The sequence below is a fragment of the Aythya ferina genome (assembly GCF_964211825.1).
Source record: "Aythya ferina genome assembly, chromosome: 4".
In the NCBI taxonomy this organism is placed as follows: Eukaryota; Metazoa; Chordata; class Aves; order Anseriformes; family Anatidae; genus Aythya; species Aythya ferina.
Genome location: NC_140300.1, coordinates 29,480,387 through 29,501,454, shown reverse-complemented (window position 1 = coordinate 29,501,454; position 21,068 = coordinate 29,480,387). Strand labels below are relative to the sequence as shown.

At 35.2% G+C, this 21,068-nt stretch overlaps 1 protein-coding gene across 4 annotated transcripts in view; it reads left to right on the top strand.

The window, feature by feature from the left end:
* DLC1 (DLC1 Rho GTPase activating protein) overlaps nucleotides 1-21,068 on the top strand; it is a 278,334-nt gene that overhangs the window by 97,449 nt on the left and 159,817 nt on the right. For all 4 annotated transcript variants that reach the window (XM_084519050.1, XM_084519049.1, XM_084519048.1 and 1 more), the window contains 2 exons: nucleotides 9,678-9,827; nucleotides 12,598-12,738. In XM_084519050.1, coding sequence (XP_084375176.1) covers nucleotides 9,678-9,827; nucleotides 12,598-12,738 — 291 coding nt within the window. The remainder of the gene's footprint in view (nucleotides 1-9,677; nucleotides 9,828-12,597; nucleotides 12,739-21,068) is intronic.

Genomic DNA, 21,068 nt, shown 5'->3' with positions numbered 1-21,068 from the left:
ACAGGCAACCATAGGTAGCATTCTGAGAATCTATTCCACTGTTTTTATTGCAGAGAACAAATTGCCTCAGAAAGAAACAGTTCTGTTTTGAAGTTCAATGTATCTAAGTGAGTTCAGTCTTACTAGAAAAGAGTTTAAATTCTCAGCTTCCCCCCTCTGTTTGTCACAAAATGCTTGCAATAGAAAAATATGACTGATACAGCTTCTGGAACTTTGTTCCCTTGTCCCTATATCTGCAATAAGTGTAAGAAAATCTTTAAACAGTTCTTTCAGGTCACTTGCATGACTTTCAAAATCTTCAGTCAGTGCATTTTTTCTGATGAAATAAACCAGAAGTAACACCAAAATATTTCAAAAAGATTTCCAGACAGTGCCCTTTGCTTATAAGGGTGGTCTGTGCAAAAACATAATAACAGTGTAGGGAAAGTTTTGTTTATTGCAAAGCTTCTGTGATGTTTGCCCTTCTACATTTGCACAAAATAACTCCACTCTGGCATTTTTTTGTTGTTTTCTTTAATTTCTGTTGATCTTCAGAGCTCCACTTTAGTGCTACTGAATAACACAACTAAGAGGTGCAGAATAGTGCAACGAACTTATATATACTTTTGCCCATCTTGGTGACTGGGCAAAAAGACTGTAAGTAGGTCTTGTCACAGCACATGTAAAACATCCCACATCACATCACCCCTTTCAACCTGTAACCTTAAACTTCTTGTTTTAATAGGGTTAGCATTTTAACCATCTAAGGCACTTTTATTTCTCACCTGGAAGAAGTTAAGAGTGGTTTATGGAGTTTGATTCTTTTGTGATGCTGTGATACTTTCCTCACTGTATAAATTAAGTCCATCCTGTAGCAGAGCAGATTAACTGGTGACTCGTTTAAAATAGGAATCATGCACTTGGTTTCACGCTTATTGTGCCTTGATCCTGCTGTCTTTTCAGACATAGAGTTGCCTGGACTCACTGAGAGCCACTGTGGTCAATACATACCTGTTGATATTGTATAACTTTCTGTACAAGACTCTAGCTCTTCTGTCAATAGTGATTCCTCAAACTCAGTCTTTCCATACCCTCAGCTCTGAAGTTCCTTTTTTTCTTTGTTCTTTCTTTACAAAGGTCTCCATGATCTCTCCCAGAATACTGAGCATGGTATTCTTTGCTGGATGTACCTTATCTTAGTTTTCCTTGATTCCCTTTCTCTCTTAATGGCCTTCTCCAGATACGAGAGGGATCACAAACTGTTTGTATTTGGTGGACAGACCTAGTGAATTTCCCACGTAAATTGCTAACTTGAGCAAGATTACAGAAAAGAGAATGATAAATACAGATTCTTCTGTCTCTATCTAGATATCTAAATAAATGACTGGATTCTCAGAAGCCTAAGCACTGGACTCATTTCAGTGAGCTGCAGGTTATTACAAAATGTTCCTACATTTTGTCATTCAAGATATACAAATTCTCAGGCAAATCTTGGTGATGAGCTAGTGCAATCTAGTTTTTTTAATAGTCTCTCCAGGTAAATATTTGTAATATTTGTTTCTATATTTAGAAAAGAATGCCAAATTTAAACCTATCATCAATGTACAAAGTTTCTTTGCTTTGCAAATCAGAGTGTATGCATGTGTGTGTGTTTATGTGACTGTGCATACAAAGAAATATAAATAGACCCCCTAGAAGAGCAATATAAAACTAAAATAAAAGGCAGAAACAGTTAAATATTTATATTTTTAACCCCCAAAATTACAAAAAATGTGAATGATGACTTGAAATTCTTCAAGCTAAGCCCTCATGTGGCAAAACTTACAAGATTAAGTAAATAGATAAACCTGCTCCCTTCATCTGATAATTTGTTATAGTTTTTGTATAACAGTACGTTTTTCCATAGTGCCTTCTAGTTTTGCATAAGCATTTTTCTCAAAAGAAATGCAAATATAGTGAATATTCTGCAGGCTCTTAAGTTACCAGAACTTCATACACTGAGTAGAAACTCATCTCCCTACACACACACACACACGCACAAAAAGGGGGGGGGGGGGGGAGATCGATTAAGATATTAATAGCAAGTGGGTCGTGTTATATTTGTTTGTTCTTTTTAATATATATATTTTTTTCATTTACTGAAATTGCATTCATATTAATGAACAGATAACTTATCTAAGAAACTGAGTTGATGGTGCAACCCATATTCTCGGAACTCTTATCATGGTTAGCATGATAACCATCTAAGGTGCTTCTATTTCTCACCTGGAAAAACTCAGAATGTAATGTGATTTTATGTTTTTTAATACTTATTTCTGTCTTAAGCTTGATCCAAAGCCCATTGCAATTAGTGGAAAGAATAACATTAATTTCAGGAGACTGCTCAGTACTATAATTGCAATATCTTCAGGTATTGTGGTATAGTGTCACTAACAAACTTCATATAAGTATTACCTGGTTTCATAATATTGTAATTGTTAAATTGAAGGACAAACTTGGTGTTATATTCATACCTCTTCCCCTGTATTCTTTGAACTGTCTTCAGTGCAGTGTAAAGCTGAAAGTATTGGGTTCACTGTCTGTTCATAAGTAATTTCTTATGTCAAGGTTTAGGCACCATCTATGCTTCAAAGATGTTCCATCAAAGCTAAAACAGTATCAACCTAAACAGTGTCAATGTATTCTATATGAAAAGAAAGTTTCATTGCACATAGTAGTCAAGACCTATTTTGGCTGAGTCTGTATTTTGCTTCTAATAAACACCTGTATTAAATTTTACAGTCAGTTTAGGTATATTCACTTGAATTCAGTTCATCATTATGAGGAACAAATTAAAAAACCTACTTAATATCAAGAGATGTCAGAATTTGCTATTTTCTTTTGGAAGTGATCAACATTTTTTAAATACCGGTGGGCCTTTTTTTTCTTTTCTTTATTTTTAAATTGTGCTTACACCCACAGCATTAAGCAGGGTGTTCAGTTTGTCCACCTCCTACTCCCTCCCCCCCCCATGCACACACACTTTTTCCTTGAAATATTTAAAATTGCTATTTAATCTTGTTACATAGTTTGTGAGAAAAAGAACAAACTATAGAAATGGGTGTAAGTCCTCATTAAGTCTTTGCATTTCAAATGGTAAAATTCTGGTATAACATTTTAAAAACATTATAAAACAATATAAACAATCATAATAGATAAACCTGAAGAGATTCACAATGATTTGTGATTAATTTACTTAAATATTCTCACATGCTGTTCCTTGTAGCTGATATAATTTAGAGTTTGGACCATGCACAGTCTCATAGATCTGATTCCTAATTCATTTGATTCCACTAGATATGAAGACCCATATTAATGATCATTGGCATCAATTCTTGATTTACCTGAACTATTTAGTTTGATAAATCAAAGAAAAATAAGTGTAAATAATATCCCAAAGACCAGAACAGGTTTCCTGAAGGACAAACTCTTCCTCTGATTTAACTGCAAAAACAAGACAGTTCTCCTCCTATCAACCTACAAAATAGGTGTGTAACATATGAATGCACAAACATGTTTGTTTGTTTGTAAAACATACTTGAACTACAGATATGTATCCAAGCAAAATTTCATAATGTCAGTGACTCTGGTTTAATTTCTGACAATTAAAATGAAGTCACTATTTTGCCTTGTGGTATGACCCTGCTCAATTTACAGCATTATATGAAAGCAGTAAGATGTTCACTGAAGTATTTTGTTGTTGACTTTGCACAGAATGACCAAAACAGAGGTGTTTTGCAATATCAAGAATGCATCATCTGTCATCTATCACTCGCAAGGTTCTATATAATCGCAACATTTTTCCAGTCTGATAATAAGTGCTCAGATTTCTGTCATAATATTCTCCACAAAGCACAAGTCTTTCCCCTTGTAGCAAGCAGAAGTGGGGTGCAGTAAAGGTAAAAATTTGTCTTTTGCTTAGTTTGTCAGTCATAGCCAAGATGACTCAGAATACGTATAGTGCCAATTTACAAAATACGAAGAAGAAGGAAATCAGAAAGTAACTGAGTATTGTTTATACTGGAAAGAGCATGATTAGTGATTTTTTGTTTTCACTATATTTTTTTCACCCATTGAATATATATCATTGAATATCATTGAATATGATAATGCTCATGTTGTGCTCTATACCCTTATGAGATTTGATTTTGGCAAATTTTCATAGTCATAACGCTGACATGATCCTAAATCAGGAATGACTACTGGGAGTTCAATGTCATCAGACCAGCTACTGTAAGCAAGTGTAACTGCAAAGAAAGAGGGCTGGATTTCATCCTCTATTTTTGTTTGTTTGTTTGTTTTTTGTAAACACTATTTTTAAAATCTTATACTTTAGATTATTTGTTAGTTAAACTTAAAACTGGTTGTTAATTTTGGGTTTGATTTATCTTCTGTTGATTACCTGAATTAGCTCCACCAATTATTCTTTTCCATTACTATTGCAGGAGAATACATATAATGTTAATGCAGTAATGACAGCCTGTGTAGTCTATGTTTTCCATTCCAGTAACTACCCATGGTAATATGACGTTAGCTAGAGACTGACCCTGCTTGACTTAGTTGTACAATGCAGAGCAGTTGTATTTCAAGAGCAACCACTTCATGCATAACTGCTGAATGCAGTCTCTGATGGGTTTACACGTTCAAGTAATAATATTCCTTGGATTATTCTGTCACAAGATTTTTGAGTGACTTTCCATTTCATCAATAGTGAATTGCTCAATTTCACTGTTAAAATAACACCTCTGCAAGGTGGTTTATTTGGCCAACATGAAACATGGAGAACTACATTCAAATCTGTCTCAACCAATATAGAGTACAGCCTACAGGCTGAGTGTGTGTTTAGGCAAAAATATCTGTAGAAAGGAAGTTACTAGGCTTTTCTTTAGATTAAATTAGTTTAGAACATGAAAGATGGCAAGTTTATGCAGTGGAAATCAGGTGAAATTCAGGAGACCTTATCTGTGAAGAGCACACAGGTTTGAAAGATCTTGGGAAAGGCTGGGGAAGTGGAGAAGCTTCACCTCACTTCTAGTCCTGAAATCTTTGAGTTCCTGGGATTTTCCAGCTTGGGTAGATTTGGATTTTATGTTCTATATAATTTTTCAGTGCTTTTGCCTCTCTTCTTAGAGAGTACAGCACTATTGCTGAAGGAAGGAGCCATTTACTTTTGTCTGGAACTGTAAACAACATGCATTTTATTAAAAGGATGTGTCTTTCAGAGGTAGACTTTTGGATGCTATTGTATTTATTAACTTTCTTTTCCAGAAGGATATTGTTGTGAAAGTCACAATTTCTACATTATACAGAAATCAAGTGCCTCTGAAGTCTTCACTTCTGCAAACATAACTCATTTATAAGTTTAATGGGAATTAAAAGGTGCATGTTATGGAGGGAACTGTAAACCAGTGCTACAGAATACATTATGTTTGGAAATATTTAGTCAGCTATTTAAATTTCTTATGAGAAGAATCAGAAAAAAGTTACCTTCCCCAAAATGTGTGTGAATGTGTGTTGACATCTGCATGCATGAGCACACCTGTGCATGTGTACATCAGTGTATGTTTATGTTATTTGTTCCATTTTCAGTCTATTCTAAATATTTGTTCAAAATATGATTTACAATAGTAACCTTACTGTGATCTTTGCTGGTGTCTTGGACTTGTGTCTTGTGTCAAAAAGGGATGGATTACTTTAGTTTTTTCTTTGTGTTTTAATAATTTCCACTCAGAACACTCCCCTAATATAACAAAGAATAGGACTCCAACATGGAACTGTAAAGTATGAATGTGAAATTTAGAGAAAGATAACATTTTTAGGTAGCTTTTGAAGCCTGTGACCTGAACACTGCAATGCAGAAGGACTAAAATTACACCTTGGCTGTCTCTTTTGTTTCTGAGTAGGTTACGATCATCATATTGTACTGATGACATGCATATAAAAGTTGCAATCTTAAATTAAAAAAAAAAAAAGAGGTATTTTTTATATTTAGAAATACTCTATGTCAGTTGCTGTCTATCCATGAAACATTCAAAATCAAAAACATAACATTTTGCACAAAGAACTTTATATGCAGAGATTGCCAGGTGTTAGTGCAGAGTGTCATTGCTGTAGTGACACCTATTAAACAACCTCCGTTTGCAAATATAAGCACAAAGGAGCTTGGTAGCCAAAAGACAAACAAACATTTGAAGACATAGGAGTACTTAGGGGGAAAAAAATAGCGTTATTCTTTTCAAAGACAATGTAAACTCCAAGATGGCAAAGCATCTAAAAAGAGGCTGAATCTCATCTGTAGCCACATTTCCCAAAATATTTTCATTGCATTAGCATTGTATGCTGATGCTAGTAACAGGGCTTGTGAAATGTTTTCCTTGTAAAAATGTTTGGATTTCTTTTAATATGAACTTAACTCTGGGGATGAAATACTTAATTTAGGAGTAATTCTAGCTTCTTTCATTCTGGGAATGACTACAATATGTTCTAAATATATGAATACATTCAAATTCAACTAACTCCTTTTTCACAGCAGGGAGGATAAAAATTGAAAGAACTATTGCTTTTTCCAGTTTGTGACCTAAAGAGATTCCTCATTTTGTGCAGATGTTGAAAATAAAATCTCCAGACAAGTTTCAAGTTTAACCTACCCTGTACGTTCATCACACATTCTTTAACTGCCCAGTACAAATGCCTGAAGGCAGAAATTAAGGTTGTAAGGGTCATTTTCAAACAAGCACCTTCTAATACTTAAGTTCTGATTTCATAATGCTAAAGGTAGAATTTCTGTTTAATTCTATAAATGTCATTTATATGATTGTATACTAATTTGGAAAGTAACTCAGAAGGAATATGTGAGAGACTGGATGCAAAGGAAATACTATGTTTTCAAATGAAAACAAATGAATTGCTAATGTCTTGCTGGCTTTAGATCATATCACACTTTGGTAATAAAATCTCAGAATATACACACAAGGGAGATACAGAAAAGACAAATAGGCTATAAAGCTCTTGGAAATTTATTAAATAATATCAAGGCTAAAAATGTCTAAACATAAATTTATCTCCTAATATTTATTTAGTCTGTTGTATTGAGTCTCCAACTCAAGATTATCCTACTTTTATTTGTATATGTTATTTTTGGTATAATTTTTTAGGCTTATATGTACACAATTTAATAGCAACATGGCCAAACAGAAGGAGATAATTGTGATATTCAGTAAAATGTGAAAACAGAAGCTATAGTTAAAATGTTAAAACTTCTCATGACAAGGTTGATATCAACAGCAGTCAAAACCACAAACCATTGCTAGGACTACTGAGCAGAATAGCTGAATGCCATACTGATAATATTATTGTTTCCAAAAGAGGTGCTTGCTTGCAAAGCCAGCCGGTTGTGTCAAGCCTGAATATCACTTTGAGCAATATTTTGCCACCTCTTCATTTCAGCAGATTCTTTTCTAGCATTCTCAATCTGCTACATGCAGAGCAAGCTTATAGTTTGTTTGGCAGGAAGAGTTGAACAATTTGCTTGGAGAAAACTCCATTTGCGTTTTTTCATTTTATTTTTCTTCATGTAAAATACCTACTATTTCTGCAATCTGGAAAAACAAAGCAAAGCAAAACAAAACAAAAACATCCATTCACCACCACTCACTTTGAATCACCATCCCTGGGAGTGTTCAAGGAAAGGTTGGACGTGGTGCTTAGGGACGTGGTTTAGTGAGTGACATGGGTGCTAGGGTGATAGTTGGACCAGATGATCTTGGAGGTCTTTTCCAACCTTAATGATTCTATGTTGGGGGCCATGTGGAAGGCTAGTTTTATTAGCAGCAACTGGTTCTCTCTAGATTGTGACTTTGCTGTGCACGCTTTACAACAAAGGCAAACTGGCTACCATATCATCCAGCATGGGGAATATAAATCCACAACACAGAGGATCCCCTCTGTTTCGTTAGCAGGCTCTGCTGTGCATTCTGCACCTGTGTGGATTAGATGAAGTAACTGTTCTGACTATTATAAACTTTGAACATCGATTTCAGATCAGTTAAAACGATGATGCATGGGGTTTCAATGAAACATTTGGGACATTGTGTTTTCATTTTGAAAGAAAGTGAAATTTAAACCAAGTCACTGATTGCTACGTCATTTTGAGGTAATGTTCTCACAGGATCATTCTAAACTCAGTTCGGGTTCATCAGAATGTCCTGCAAACACGTAAGCTTTTTCAGCAACCCAGTCCAAAATATCATGTTGTAATGAAAAATGAAATGCAGTCTTCTAGGGTTTGGCCTTTGCTATGACCATTACACATAACTCTGCTATGGACTGAGAGATTTGTATTTCTGCTTTTCTAAGATTTGGTTAAGTAACATTTGGTCAACTCTGTCTTCACATATAGTCCATGTTTTATAAAACTGTTTTACCCATACTGTTCCTTTAATTCTAACTGGAGACATTTAATTCATGTTTAGCAAAGTCTTTGAAGCAGTCTATAAAAAACTGCTATCAGTTTTATTACAGCTAACTAAATGGAGAAATCTCTGTATATTGGGAAAATAGTTTAGTAACTATAAGAATGGGCTAATTTAGGCATTTATATTCCCTACTTCTGGGACACAATGAAGCAATTATAACATCTTTGTTTCCTTTTCTTAGGAAGGATTTGTAAAAATATTATTTCAAGTGAGTTAATAGAACTTCCCATTTTCTAATTTCCTACTGTGGAAATCCATACAGGAACCAGTGGAGGTTTTCATATTCCTGAATTTTGAGGCAGGCTAGCTGGCTAACTTTTGTGATAACATTCTATGTAAAAGAAAAAGACAGGGAGGAACTCCTTGAGAACATTATTTACTCCATCTAATTGAAGACCTTGCTTTCCATCTAATTGAAGACCTTGCTTTGAGTTGCCCTTTTGAAGATCATTTTTGTCTCCATTTGCTACAAATGGAGCACAGGAAAATAAACTGTGTAAACTAGACATTCAAAGATGTCATTTTAATATCCCTCATCCCTCTCCCCAGTCAAAGTATCTACTATGCGGTGTTTTCTATAGAGGTAATGTATCTTGACTGTATCAAGAATTTCCAACCCCCAAAAAAAAAAAAAAAAAGAAAATTCAACAGAGTTCAGCAAAAAACTACAAAGCATAGTTATGCTGATGTGCTCCAGAAGGATAGCTGCAGTTATCCACTGCCAGGCAATGATTTCTTTGAACTTCCTTCTCTCCCATTTCAATCATATATTAACCATTATAATTTGAATTTGTACAAACAATTTAATTAACTTGGGGTGAAATGTTGGAGGAAAGTTTAGAATCTGTAACTCCTTATAGAGTATGTGTACTAAGGAAATGGCAATGATGTCTTTGTATCAAACAAGGAGGCGATTTTTTATATTTAATTTCTGTTATGTATATTAAATGTTAATATAAAATGTTTTTCAGCAGTAAATCAATTCTTAGTGGATTGGTGATACAATTTTCCCTGTGATGATACTCTTTTCCCTGGCTAAAAAATAGAGAGTTTTCTTATTACTATTTAAAGTATTTTCATGCCAAATTAAGAAACAGGTTTATTTATTCTTTTCAAGTAATAGGCATTTTATTCTTTTCAAGTAATATCACTTGGGATTTAGCAATTGTATGTTTTGTTCCTTAGGAAATAACAGAAGATCGGGATCGACCACGACTGGATTCAATGGTGCTGTTAATTATGAAACTGGACCAGCTGGATCAGGATATTGAAAATGCTCTCAGTGCAGGCTCTTCTCCATCCAGCACCCCAACATACAAACGGAGGCATATACCTGTGAGCTTAATCTTTCTTATTGTTCTAAGTAAAATCTCTTTTTACTTCACTTTCTTTTTTTTTTTTTTTATTTCTTTATTATTTCATTCCTCACATTTATCAGCCCCTTGGTTTCAGAACTAAAGCTCTGTTTGTAAAGAATTTGTCTCGTGTTTTTGTTTGTACATGTTTTGAAGGCAGTGGTAGTGGCCTCCATTATTTCCTTTTTGGCATCCTTTTGTAAATGAGCACTTCAGAGGTTCCCCAGATGAAAGAAAAGGAGGTCATCAAGATCCATAAAATATCTAGCTCTTTTACTATCACTTACTGTAAACACAGAGTCATCACCGAGTCAGGATCACACCAGTCTCAGAGCATATGTATACATGTAATTTGACATTAAATTAGATCTGAAAGAAAACAATAGCTACAGGTCTTGCTTTTCCGCCAGTGAGAAGGTCCAGGAAATTTTTGGCAGAGACACACTTATGAAATCCTCTGTCATTTCAAAAAAGATTCTGGTCATGCACTTTAATTAGTTTAATTTGTTTAATTATTTGATTTATTTAAATGAGAGAATTCCTTGCTGAGAGTACTCAAAAGGGAGATTACACAGGTCACAAATGTGATTGATGTATTCCTTTTTTCTGAAAAATGTTTACATGTGTAACTGTGAAGAACATGAAATGACTGACCCAAGGTGTTCTCATGCAAGCTTCCTGTTAATTTTACCCATATGTGTTGCAGCTGTTTTTCAATTTAAGAAACCTGAGAAATACTGCCCCAAAATGTCTCGGCTAACATTCAGGTTGTTTGTTTTTGTTGGTGGTATTTTGTTTTAAATTATGAGGGATTTTTCCAATTAAAACCAGACTTAATTATTGCTATGTAGTCTAGTAAGTGGTCTGTAGGTGAGAAAAGATGTATTTACGTTTCAGTGGGTTTGGTCAGCTGAATATTAAATAATATATCATTTTATAGGATGCAACATAATTACACTTTTAATAGTTAAACATTTTCCTTCTGGATTTCAGTGTATTTACAGTATCTGCTTGGGCACTGACGAGAGGGGAAGGCTATAATACAATGGTAATGTCTTTTCTCCATATCTCACCAATGAGTGCCAGCATTTTAGCTAATTTCTTATAGCAATATAGGGAGTTGGGGCAATCTATATGAGTTAGCCTGCAGTATAATCAGGGCCAGTACCTGTTTCCATGCTGGAAAACAGTCCCCATGAAGAAGGACAGCTTGTAACAAATATGGCATATATGGTGTGTGTGTGTGTATGTATGTATATGTATATATATGTATACATATATATATACATGTATATATATGTATATGTGTATATACATATATATATACGTATATACACATATACATATATATATACATGTATACATATATACATGTATATATATATGTATATATATATGTGTGTGTATATATATATATACACACACACAGATTTTTTAGGAAATTTTGAACCTTTGAGTAGTATGAATCAGAAGAGTAAAAGGTCTGGTCCTCAGAGCACTTGTGCATTGTGTTCGGTCTCATTAATGCACATTTGAATATGATACAAAATTGTGGGTATTAGGACAGGCAACATGGTTCTGCACGAAGGCAGTACATCTCCACTGAACTGGAGCTTCTAAGACCAGCTGTTCCCAAACTGTCTTCTGCAGAGGCATTTCTGTGGCTCTGCTACATTTCCTGGTGCTTCATGTTGCAGAGGATGCACTGGCAGGAACAGCCTGCCTTGTCATAGGCAGGTCAACAGCCATAGTCCCACCTAGAGCACAGCCTTGTTTCTAGTTAATAACCCTTTCCACCCTTTCCAGAAAATAGCACACTTAGGTACTTGGTGCAGAGGCACCTGTCTAATTGGCAGTTCAGGACAAAACCTCTGAGATATCTCCACCCCATATTTCAGCTATTCTAGGAAGGTGGTATTAGGAAACTGAGGCTTTATCTGCAGAGTTGGATGGAGTTAATAGTTCAGGTTTTTCTGCATGCACTGTATTCACAGGCTGCACCTCAGCTAATAATCCTGACAGTATATGGCTGGTCCTACACATAGCTAGCTCTTTGCCAGATATGTGTCACAATTTATCTGCAAGCAATATAATCCCCTACCCTCACTCTATGCAGTAAATCAACCACATGCTATATTTTTACTTCCTCAAAAATAAAATGTCCTATATTTCTTCTTTTTATTCTCAAATAAGGAATATAACCAGTGTCATTAAAAGTAAGGGCATTCCAACCAGAAATAACATTTGGCTGATAAATGTTTGCTGATTCCAAAAAACGAGGGAGCTGTACCTCTGAATTGTATAAACTGCTGCGTGGTGATGTCATTTCAGCTGTGTAATGGTTTACAGATGTTCACAGAGTTTGCAGTGCTGCCAGAGACAGAAGGTGGGAGCACACAGGAAATGCTGAACATCAGAGAAAAATGTCAGACTTCGCCAGCCCTGAACTGATTTTTCTTACCCTGCATTCTACTATTTAGGGGAATTATAGCTTTGATGTTAGTGGTGATTTATAATTTCATAACAGCAGCTAATGTAAACCACCACATTGAAAAGGAAAGCAAGAGAATGTGTAGGTGATGGAAAAGAAAAAGGGGAATTACAGAGAAGAATAAGGGGAATATAGAGAATTAGGCATATGAGTTTGAGTGATCCTATTTAAACATTTCTGTTATTTAGAAGATGTAGATTTTTGTTTGATATTCATATTTACTGAAAAGACTTGCAACTTTTTTTTTTTTTTTTATCAGGATGTTGAATCTGGTTCTGAGAGTGGAGTGGATGTTGCTTCAGTAAGTCACTCACAAACAAACTTATCTCCTAACATTCAGACTCCTGACCCAGCATCATCCTGTTCAGCAGCCAGTTCTGGAGCTAAACCAAAGGCTGGGGTGAGTATAAAGATTGTGTTTTAACATCAGTCATGATACTTGGTTGGAAATGAAATAGTTATTTTATACTAATCACTATTTTGATTGTACAGAAGTAAGTGTGTGACATGGAAAAATACAGACGAGTAATACTACTTGTGTCAAGGTGCTTTTTGAGTGGCAAAGTATCCTTAGGCAAAGTTTGACATTTAGAAACACTATTGTAGGGAGATGATTATAAGCTAAGTTTTTATGTGGGAAAATAGATTAATGGAGCTATTCCATTTTACTTTGGAAGATAATGTTTCCTGAAGTGGTGTCACTTGGAACAGTTCCTAAATCTCTTGGAGGATGCAGCCAGTGAAAAAGACAGTTGAACCACAGCCTGATTTATGATGCCTAAACCCGGTCATCCTAGTCATCTTGAAAGGCTAAACCATTGTGTACTGAAAGCAGAGGTATTACACTACTGAAGGGGGAATGTCATTCTAAGGACAAATTTGGCAAGCAGCTTCACACATTTGGCATCAAAGGGAAGCGTCTGAGCATGCAGACCCTTTCCTGCAGGTGCCAGTATACACAGCAGTGATACATTTCCTGAGACACAAGCCTGAGAGCTCAGAGATGGCAAAGAGCTTTTGTCAAGCTGTTAAAAAAGCTATAGTGCCTTTTTGTAAAGACTGGTGCCAGCCTTGAGCAATGAGTTCAAAAGGAAGCATTCCTTATTATGCAGGTCCTCCAGGTGTCATTTCCACATTTGCAGTGAAATTCTTGTAAGCAGACAACGGGGCTGCTGTGCATACTCTTTCTGTACATAGTTGATGCATGTTCAGTGTTACACCACTGACTTTTGGGAAACAGATTGCTCAAGCAACCTGCTGTATGGTGTTCTCTTCAGATTGGAGGCGATGAAGCTCTCAGCCTTCTATATCCATTCATAGCTATCAGGAGCATGATCCTACCTTTTGCTGCCACTGTCCATCTACTGAAGAATCCATAACACTTCAGCCATCAGTGTGCACAGAAAAGCCTGAATGTTGAAGAAACTCCTGACATACTTTCTGTTTCCACTTGCACTTGCTCTTTACGCTCCCTCAAAAAGCAGAGAAATCTAAACTTTTCCAAACTTTGGCTGAGAAGTCTTAGCATAATGACTGCTCCATCTGTTCAATTCTACCAGTGCTGGTAACTGGACCAGCAGAAAATCTGGGATAAAATATTAAAATATAAAGTGTGGTTAGCATAAATATATATGTTTATAACAAGTTTATAAAAAGTAAAATAGAGAAAACCTGTCACTTACTGTACTGCAATAATAGCAATTTAATTAATGCCTTTGACTGAGGCAGTAACAAAAGTTCTAATAAACATTTACATTTAGGATTGTTCACTTGTACAAAAATAAATTCACTTGTAATTTATCATCAGTGCATAACTATAGCAAATAGAGAGGTCTGCACTCTGTCACTGCATACAAAGAAGCACAAATTCTCAAATAAGTACATACGTTATGCTGGAAGGTGATATCCCATTTTGCCACATCCTGAGAAGAGTGAAGACACTCTCTAAGGTATTAAACATCCCTTTTTAAATTTGGGTTTCTCTGTTAATATTTGGGGAACTCTTACCGCCTGGCTTTACAGAGGTGTGGGTCACTTCCTTTGGAGTTAGACAGTATGTGTTAATTCACCTTTAATAAGTATTTATTCTTTGACTTTCACTGTGCTGGATATATCTGGCTGAATGCATTTGGAAATAATGTTCTACAATATACTTTTTACTGTATGTTTAATATATGTGATTCTGAAGAGATCCTTTTTTTCTTACTTTGTAGAGTAAATTTTGAATATTCAAAAAGAAAAAAATCTCTGCTATTTTGTGGGTTGTACAGCTACAATCCAGAGTCTGCTTTTATTAACATTGATATGTTAATGAATATTAATGAATGTTAGTGAATCCAAATTTCCTCCAAACAACTTTTTTTCCTGAAGTTTTGCATGCTGCAATTTACCACACTCTATAGTGGGATTTGGGGGTGGGCTTTTCTTACTAAGTGTTTTCAGACAAAGGCCATATTTTCATTTTTATCACAGTGGGTTTGATAAGTACAAAAAAATCTGTCATTCTTACTTGAGCGTAGCTCTCCTACAAACTGGGAAAAACAAGGTCCTCTCAGATATCTTTTAAAATCATCCTCAGTCCTTACCCTTGTACGTCTCTAGCCCCGCTGTTCATCTGGTTCATCTACATGGCTAGATAGCCTGATGCTTGGTGCTGGACTATGACTCCACACCATACCTGTAGAAAAGAAATTCTCGTACTCTTCTGGTCGTGTTTAGCACAGGGCTCTACACAGAATGAGTTTTTTTAAAAAAAGTGTGGTGAATGGCATTGCCATGAAACACTGCCCAGAACAGACATCAGGGATGCCAGTGATTTCCATGTAGAAATCACCCATGAAAATCCTGAAAGATGCTATAGTTTCCTTTATTATTTTTTTCTTTTTTTGTCAGAGTAACTGGTCTAGGAATAGGATTATTCTGCAGTGCAAACTCAGCAAGCTACTTTTTAATCCTAGTGGATTGTTTCAATGGTTTTACTTCCTTTTTGCTGCAAACAACTGCAGATCTTCAAGGACTCCAGATGCTTAGTCTCCAAGGACAACTTATTTTGTTGTGTTTATTAATAATATGTAAACAAGAGTGCAACTGCAATTAGTTATGTTATGGAATGATATGTGGTATTTTTAAACAAACTACAGCAAACTCTTGACTGCATGAAAAGCAGAAAGTACAATTAAAACAAGGCATCTTGTGCAGACTGGGTGTGTTGAGGGTGGGAATAATAAGGCAGGAATGGTTAAAATCTAGTCCTTGCTGAATAACTCGGAAAACATATTAACTTCACAAGACCTTATCTTTCAGATAGGAAAATTGTGTATAGACCAACTATATTCATTCAGGATTATTAATTTTTATATGGATTTAAAAAATTACAAAATATATATTCTAACAATGCCACACTGCTGGAATACCTGAAAGCAGAATTTGGTGTGATAGTTCTGGTAAAAGTTATTCACTCGTTGATTAATGAAAAAGCAGGACATTTTAAATTTTCATGGGCAGATTTTATGAAATCTTAAACAACTTTTCCAGTTGCAAACCATTTTTTAAAATTCAGTACCAATTAAAACTTTCTCTGCAAATTAATACTAAATATTCTTTTTAAAGAAAAATGTGTGTGTATATGCATGCACAAGTTCTTTAACATTTCTTAAAAATGCACTTATGAATAGTTAAACCCATTCTTATGTGTAATGTATACACATTCACACTGACAAACATATAAACATGCAGGAACACACATGTGCACAGAGACATGACAAAGAAGAACCTGATTCTCCCCAGAGCATTATAGAAATGTATTTCTATGCAAAGTTGATTCTATGATTCTATGATTCTGCAGGATGCAGCATGAAAGCCTTTACTATGCAGATGTATTTGGTACATGGTATTTGGGGCTTCTGAGGAGTATATGTTTGAATAATCTTCACCCTGAGTTTAACAATCTGCCAGTATTATATTTCATGAGTAATATATTATTTCAGAGTAACAGAATATGATGTGATCAATAGAGTTTGCTCCATAATATAGCAACTAAAACATTCGTATTCAGCAAGGTGCATAAGTGGGTAGTCCTTGTGAAATATGGATGCACGTGACTGAATAGGTGCATTTCCCAAATCATTTAAGACTAGGTAATAAGAAATGTTTCTGGCATCTTTATATTACTTATGTTTACATAATGAAGAATGTTCATGCATCTATAATTAGCACATGCCTATGTTCTGGGTTTTTTATGCACTAGTCTCCAAAATAGACAATGATTTTTTTAATATTAACTGTGCACTTGGCAGGCATATGTCACATGGGAGTTGAATCAGCTTAAAAAAAATATGAAATCAACATGCTCTTGCCCCAGTGGTCATGAGAAACACTGAAGAATAGGAGTGTCTGGTCTTGATTTGGAGAGCAAGGAATGTAAATATCCTATATGTCATTGCCTTCTGCAAACTAATGCCACACATCTGGGCGCTTATACCATTGATCAACAGTAAAGATCAGAAATGACCAAGTTTTAAATTTGTCTTGATTATTATAAAAACAATATGTGAAGACAAACCTTCAGAATATTTTAATAACAAAGGATAACTTACAATAGCCTTCTCCAGTGTGCAGTTAACTAATTAAGGAATAAGAAAAGTTGGCTAAAGCACAATAGCAACTCAGGCCTAAAAGTTGTGGTCAAATTTTCGTCCTTGAACATCTGCTCTGCAAAGCCTATCTATTCTCTGATCAGGTGGAAAAAAAAAACAGCCATGATTATTTCCTACTGCTTTTCTTGGCTGTCCTTCTTGCTTCAACAACGTCCAACCTAGCCTTAATCATGCTGTGCAAAGTAACCAGAAATCTATTATCACCAGAAAAGCTGGTATCTATGAGAAGATTGTTTTTCAGATTAGCTGTAATGACTCATTTAAAATGCATTCATTTCTCAAAGTGATTTTAGGCACAGTTGTGCCTGCAAGTACAAAATGACCTAGTCTGGCTAAGCACTAGAATGGGATTCAGGTGCAGCTACTGATTTCAGTGAAACCCTGGATGAGCTCGTAGATCCACTTTCACAAATCCTGTTACTGGATTGAGAAAGAGGTTCTGTTATTTAGATGACAGTTTCACAAACTGTCCATTTATATGTAATAAAATAATAGACTTTCACATATGCTTTTGATTCATATTATTTTTTAAAACTACAGCTGTTTAGAGGAAGCCAAATCATTCTGCGAATAATAATTTATAGCTTTGTAGATTGAAAAATAGAGTTCATGTTTCTTGCTGCTTTACTGCTCAAAATTAAGCTAAAATTTATGGTAAGTATAAGGAAACCTTAGTTCCGTAATTAAATATCCCTAAAGAAGAATTATCGGGGAAGTCACTGCTTGAAGCGTTTACGTCTCCCACTGTATTATGTTTTATACTAAATTTGATGAACTATGAGTTGTGTAACCACATGCAGAATATTTTAGTGAAATCATGCAGAGTGGGTTATGCCGCATGAAAGGTGATAGATTTTCGTCTCTCTGAATCATACCTTTGTTAATATGTACTTATTAACTGTGGTGTTCCTTGTGTTATTCATTTATTCCTTCAGGCATTCTTGTAGGCATTAGAGAGAAAGACTCAATGTGCAACATTATTCAAAATATTGTTTCTTTAAAACTTGAGAATTTTCATGAGTAGAAGATGGGAAAGCACTTCAGGATATGACCATGTTAATTTAGTTAGTATTGCCTGCCAGCTTTCATTTCAATGTTTAAAAAAGTGTCTTAGAAGACAGAGTTAGACAATTTTGAAAGTGAATTTTAAAATGATCATATTTTCATTTGGATTCTAACAGTCTGTTTTTTCATCCCATAAAGTTTTTATCCAAAGAATAAATCACCATGAATCTACATTTGCCATTCTTGCACTAGATAACCTTATGCTATGTTTGTTACGTGAACCTCAAAAATGTTTCTTTGACTCCAGCTCGGCCCCTGAAGGAATTCATATTCTGAGTGTAACTTCCTATGTTAACTCCAAACGTATTTTATTTTTTCTCTAATGAACAAAGAAACAAAATACAAATGGTAGAGCTTTTTGCTCTGTGAAGGTTTCTAAGCACTACAAGTCCTAAAAGGTGAACACTCTTTGCAATGAGAGTTAGCTGCTAGAATTTAAACCAAAAACACTGACTCCGGATAGGACATCTCTGACAGTGCTGCGCTGGTCAGGGACAGTCTCTCAGTCCATCAATATTGATTCCTCAGTGACCAAAGTGAACTGAGCATTTTATGTAACTGCAGTACCACTCAGGAAATATATGTATTAGGCTGCCTATGTTTGTTTCCAAGTTTGATCCCAAAACAGTATCAGAAATCTGAATACTTATCTTGCATGTTGCTAAGCATGAAGACTTCTGAGTGCTTTCCATGACATCAAGATGCATATCTGTATTTCTGTCTCTTCTTGCAACTTGGTTATAGCAGTTATGCTTACATAGTGTTTTTTTCTCATGTCTTCCAACTTTCTGGAGTGTTGCTGATACTGTCTTTAGCAGTGTGTCAGTATGGTTATGTATATAACCAAATAACTGTCTTTTGTTGTTGTTTATAAACAGAATGAAAAAAAATACGACTTTAAGCAGTAACTTTGCTAATTGTATTTTTATAGCTTTTTTTTTTTTTTTTTTTTTTTTTTTTTTTTTTTTTTTTTAATTCGCTGTATGATGCCATCTGCTGTCTGAATCTTGTAAATGCAATGGAAAGGGGACACTGGTCACTAAACCCGTTCCAGACAAGCAGGCTGAATAGAACATTTTATAACAAACGTATAGATCGTATCATGTTTCAAAAGCTTTTCATCTTGTACAGAATTATTATAAATATTGATAAGATGTGATAAACTAAAGGTAGATATTTTTCTTTGGGAATTAAATTGTAATGGAAATGAGAGTGGGTGGGGAGACTTTAGAAATGCTTAACAATCCACTTAGTCCTAAACAGAATTGATTTTACAATGAGGGAGGAAAAATTTATCTGTTAATGGACATAAGATGCTTGGAAGGTTTTTAGATGCATTCCTTGAACTTTAAGTTTAGTACTAGGAATTCCACATTTTGTATTCATACATGCAATAATTTATTTGTACATTGAGTGCTAGTATCCATAAAAATCATATCCTGTTTTCAGTCTGCTACATGATAGCTGACACCACATAATATCACATTTACATGTGTATCACCATAGGAGGCATGTGGGTTTGACAGCATTAAGCCTGTTATACTAGAGTGCTATGGTTCCTTGGCATGTTGCTTTTTCCAACTGTGAGGAAAAAATAGTGAATATTGCACAGGCTTCCCAAAAGATTTTCTGGATTTTGCAAAAGAGAGACTGGTTTTCATTTTTCTCATTTTATCCAAGCCTTTTGTGATTGAGAATGGGAAACCTCATCTTCTTTGTAAGAAAAAATTACATTAAGCTAAAAATCAATCATACCTGAAGCTGTGGATATTCAAGCAGCTCAGTAGAAGAGCATGTGTATTTATATTTAAATATATCACATTTACGTGTTTTACAGATGAAAGTTTTGTGGTTATGCCTGTCTGTAAATGCAAGGGGCAAAAAGTTCAAAATTCTTCAAAATCTGCTCAGACCTGTGAACACAACTTATATCTTTTCTGTATGAGCAAAAAGGCTGAGGGTATTACCATTTCTGGTCACTTACAGGAATGCTGCTGTGGTAGGGAACCTAGAAACTGCAGTCTGTGCTCTCTGACATCCTGTTTGCATTTGGGTCTGGGCAAGACAATCCCCAAACCCCTCAGAAAGGAGGGGCATCTCATTCTTTGCACTCCTTTTTCTTCACTGCAGTTCTGGCTTACTGACAGTTGGAATCAAATCTGTTATGTTCTTGCACATCAGCATTGTGTTTATTAGTATTTGCTGCGTCTAAAGTTGACAAATGGAAACTGAAATCTTTGAATGCATTTTATTGTGTTGCTCTCAGGACCAATATCCTTCTATGTAGTTCAAATTTAAATACTCAAGGCTTAAAAGCAGGAAATCATCTGTGTTGTTGTTAGATTATCATGAGCAGATGCAGAGAAAGAGAGCTTTCCAGGTTCTCCAAGAACAAATTATCTGAACTTTAATCATGTGAGTCATATGAAGTCAAAAAACTAAAAATTTCAGCCACAAATTAGTTTGTGTCTTTAAACTTCATTTTGCAATCAGTTAAGTGTATTTTCTCACAGGAGTAAGTCTGTTTAAATAAACAAGGCTGTGCATATCAGAAATTACACATGAATCAGTATATGGATATATTTTTCTTTTTCAGAATTCAGGCCTGTCTCGGAGCTAAAATTGACCAGAATAAATTACCACAAGGATGCAGAACACTCCTTTCAAATGCCACGTGCTGTCTTATGTCACTTTTCACATGCTTCAGGAAGCTTGTTTCATGCCTATTATCACTATATTCAAAGTGTTAAGTCATGCCCCATTGATTAATAAATCTGGTTATTTAGACACTTACCACAGGACAGCCTGAATTTGCATTCAGGTTCATGACATAAATGAGAATTGGATGTCCTCCAGTTCCAAATGAATGTCTGATGCCTAGAAGCATTGTTGGTATCCCATCTTATAAAAATCAAGAGAGTAGTCAGTGCCATGCTTCAATTATCTGACTGCCATAACGTTTCTCTAAGATAACGTTGTGACTTCAGGCCTGCCAAGTACCATGATCCAA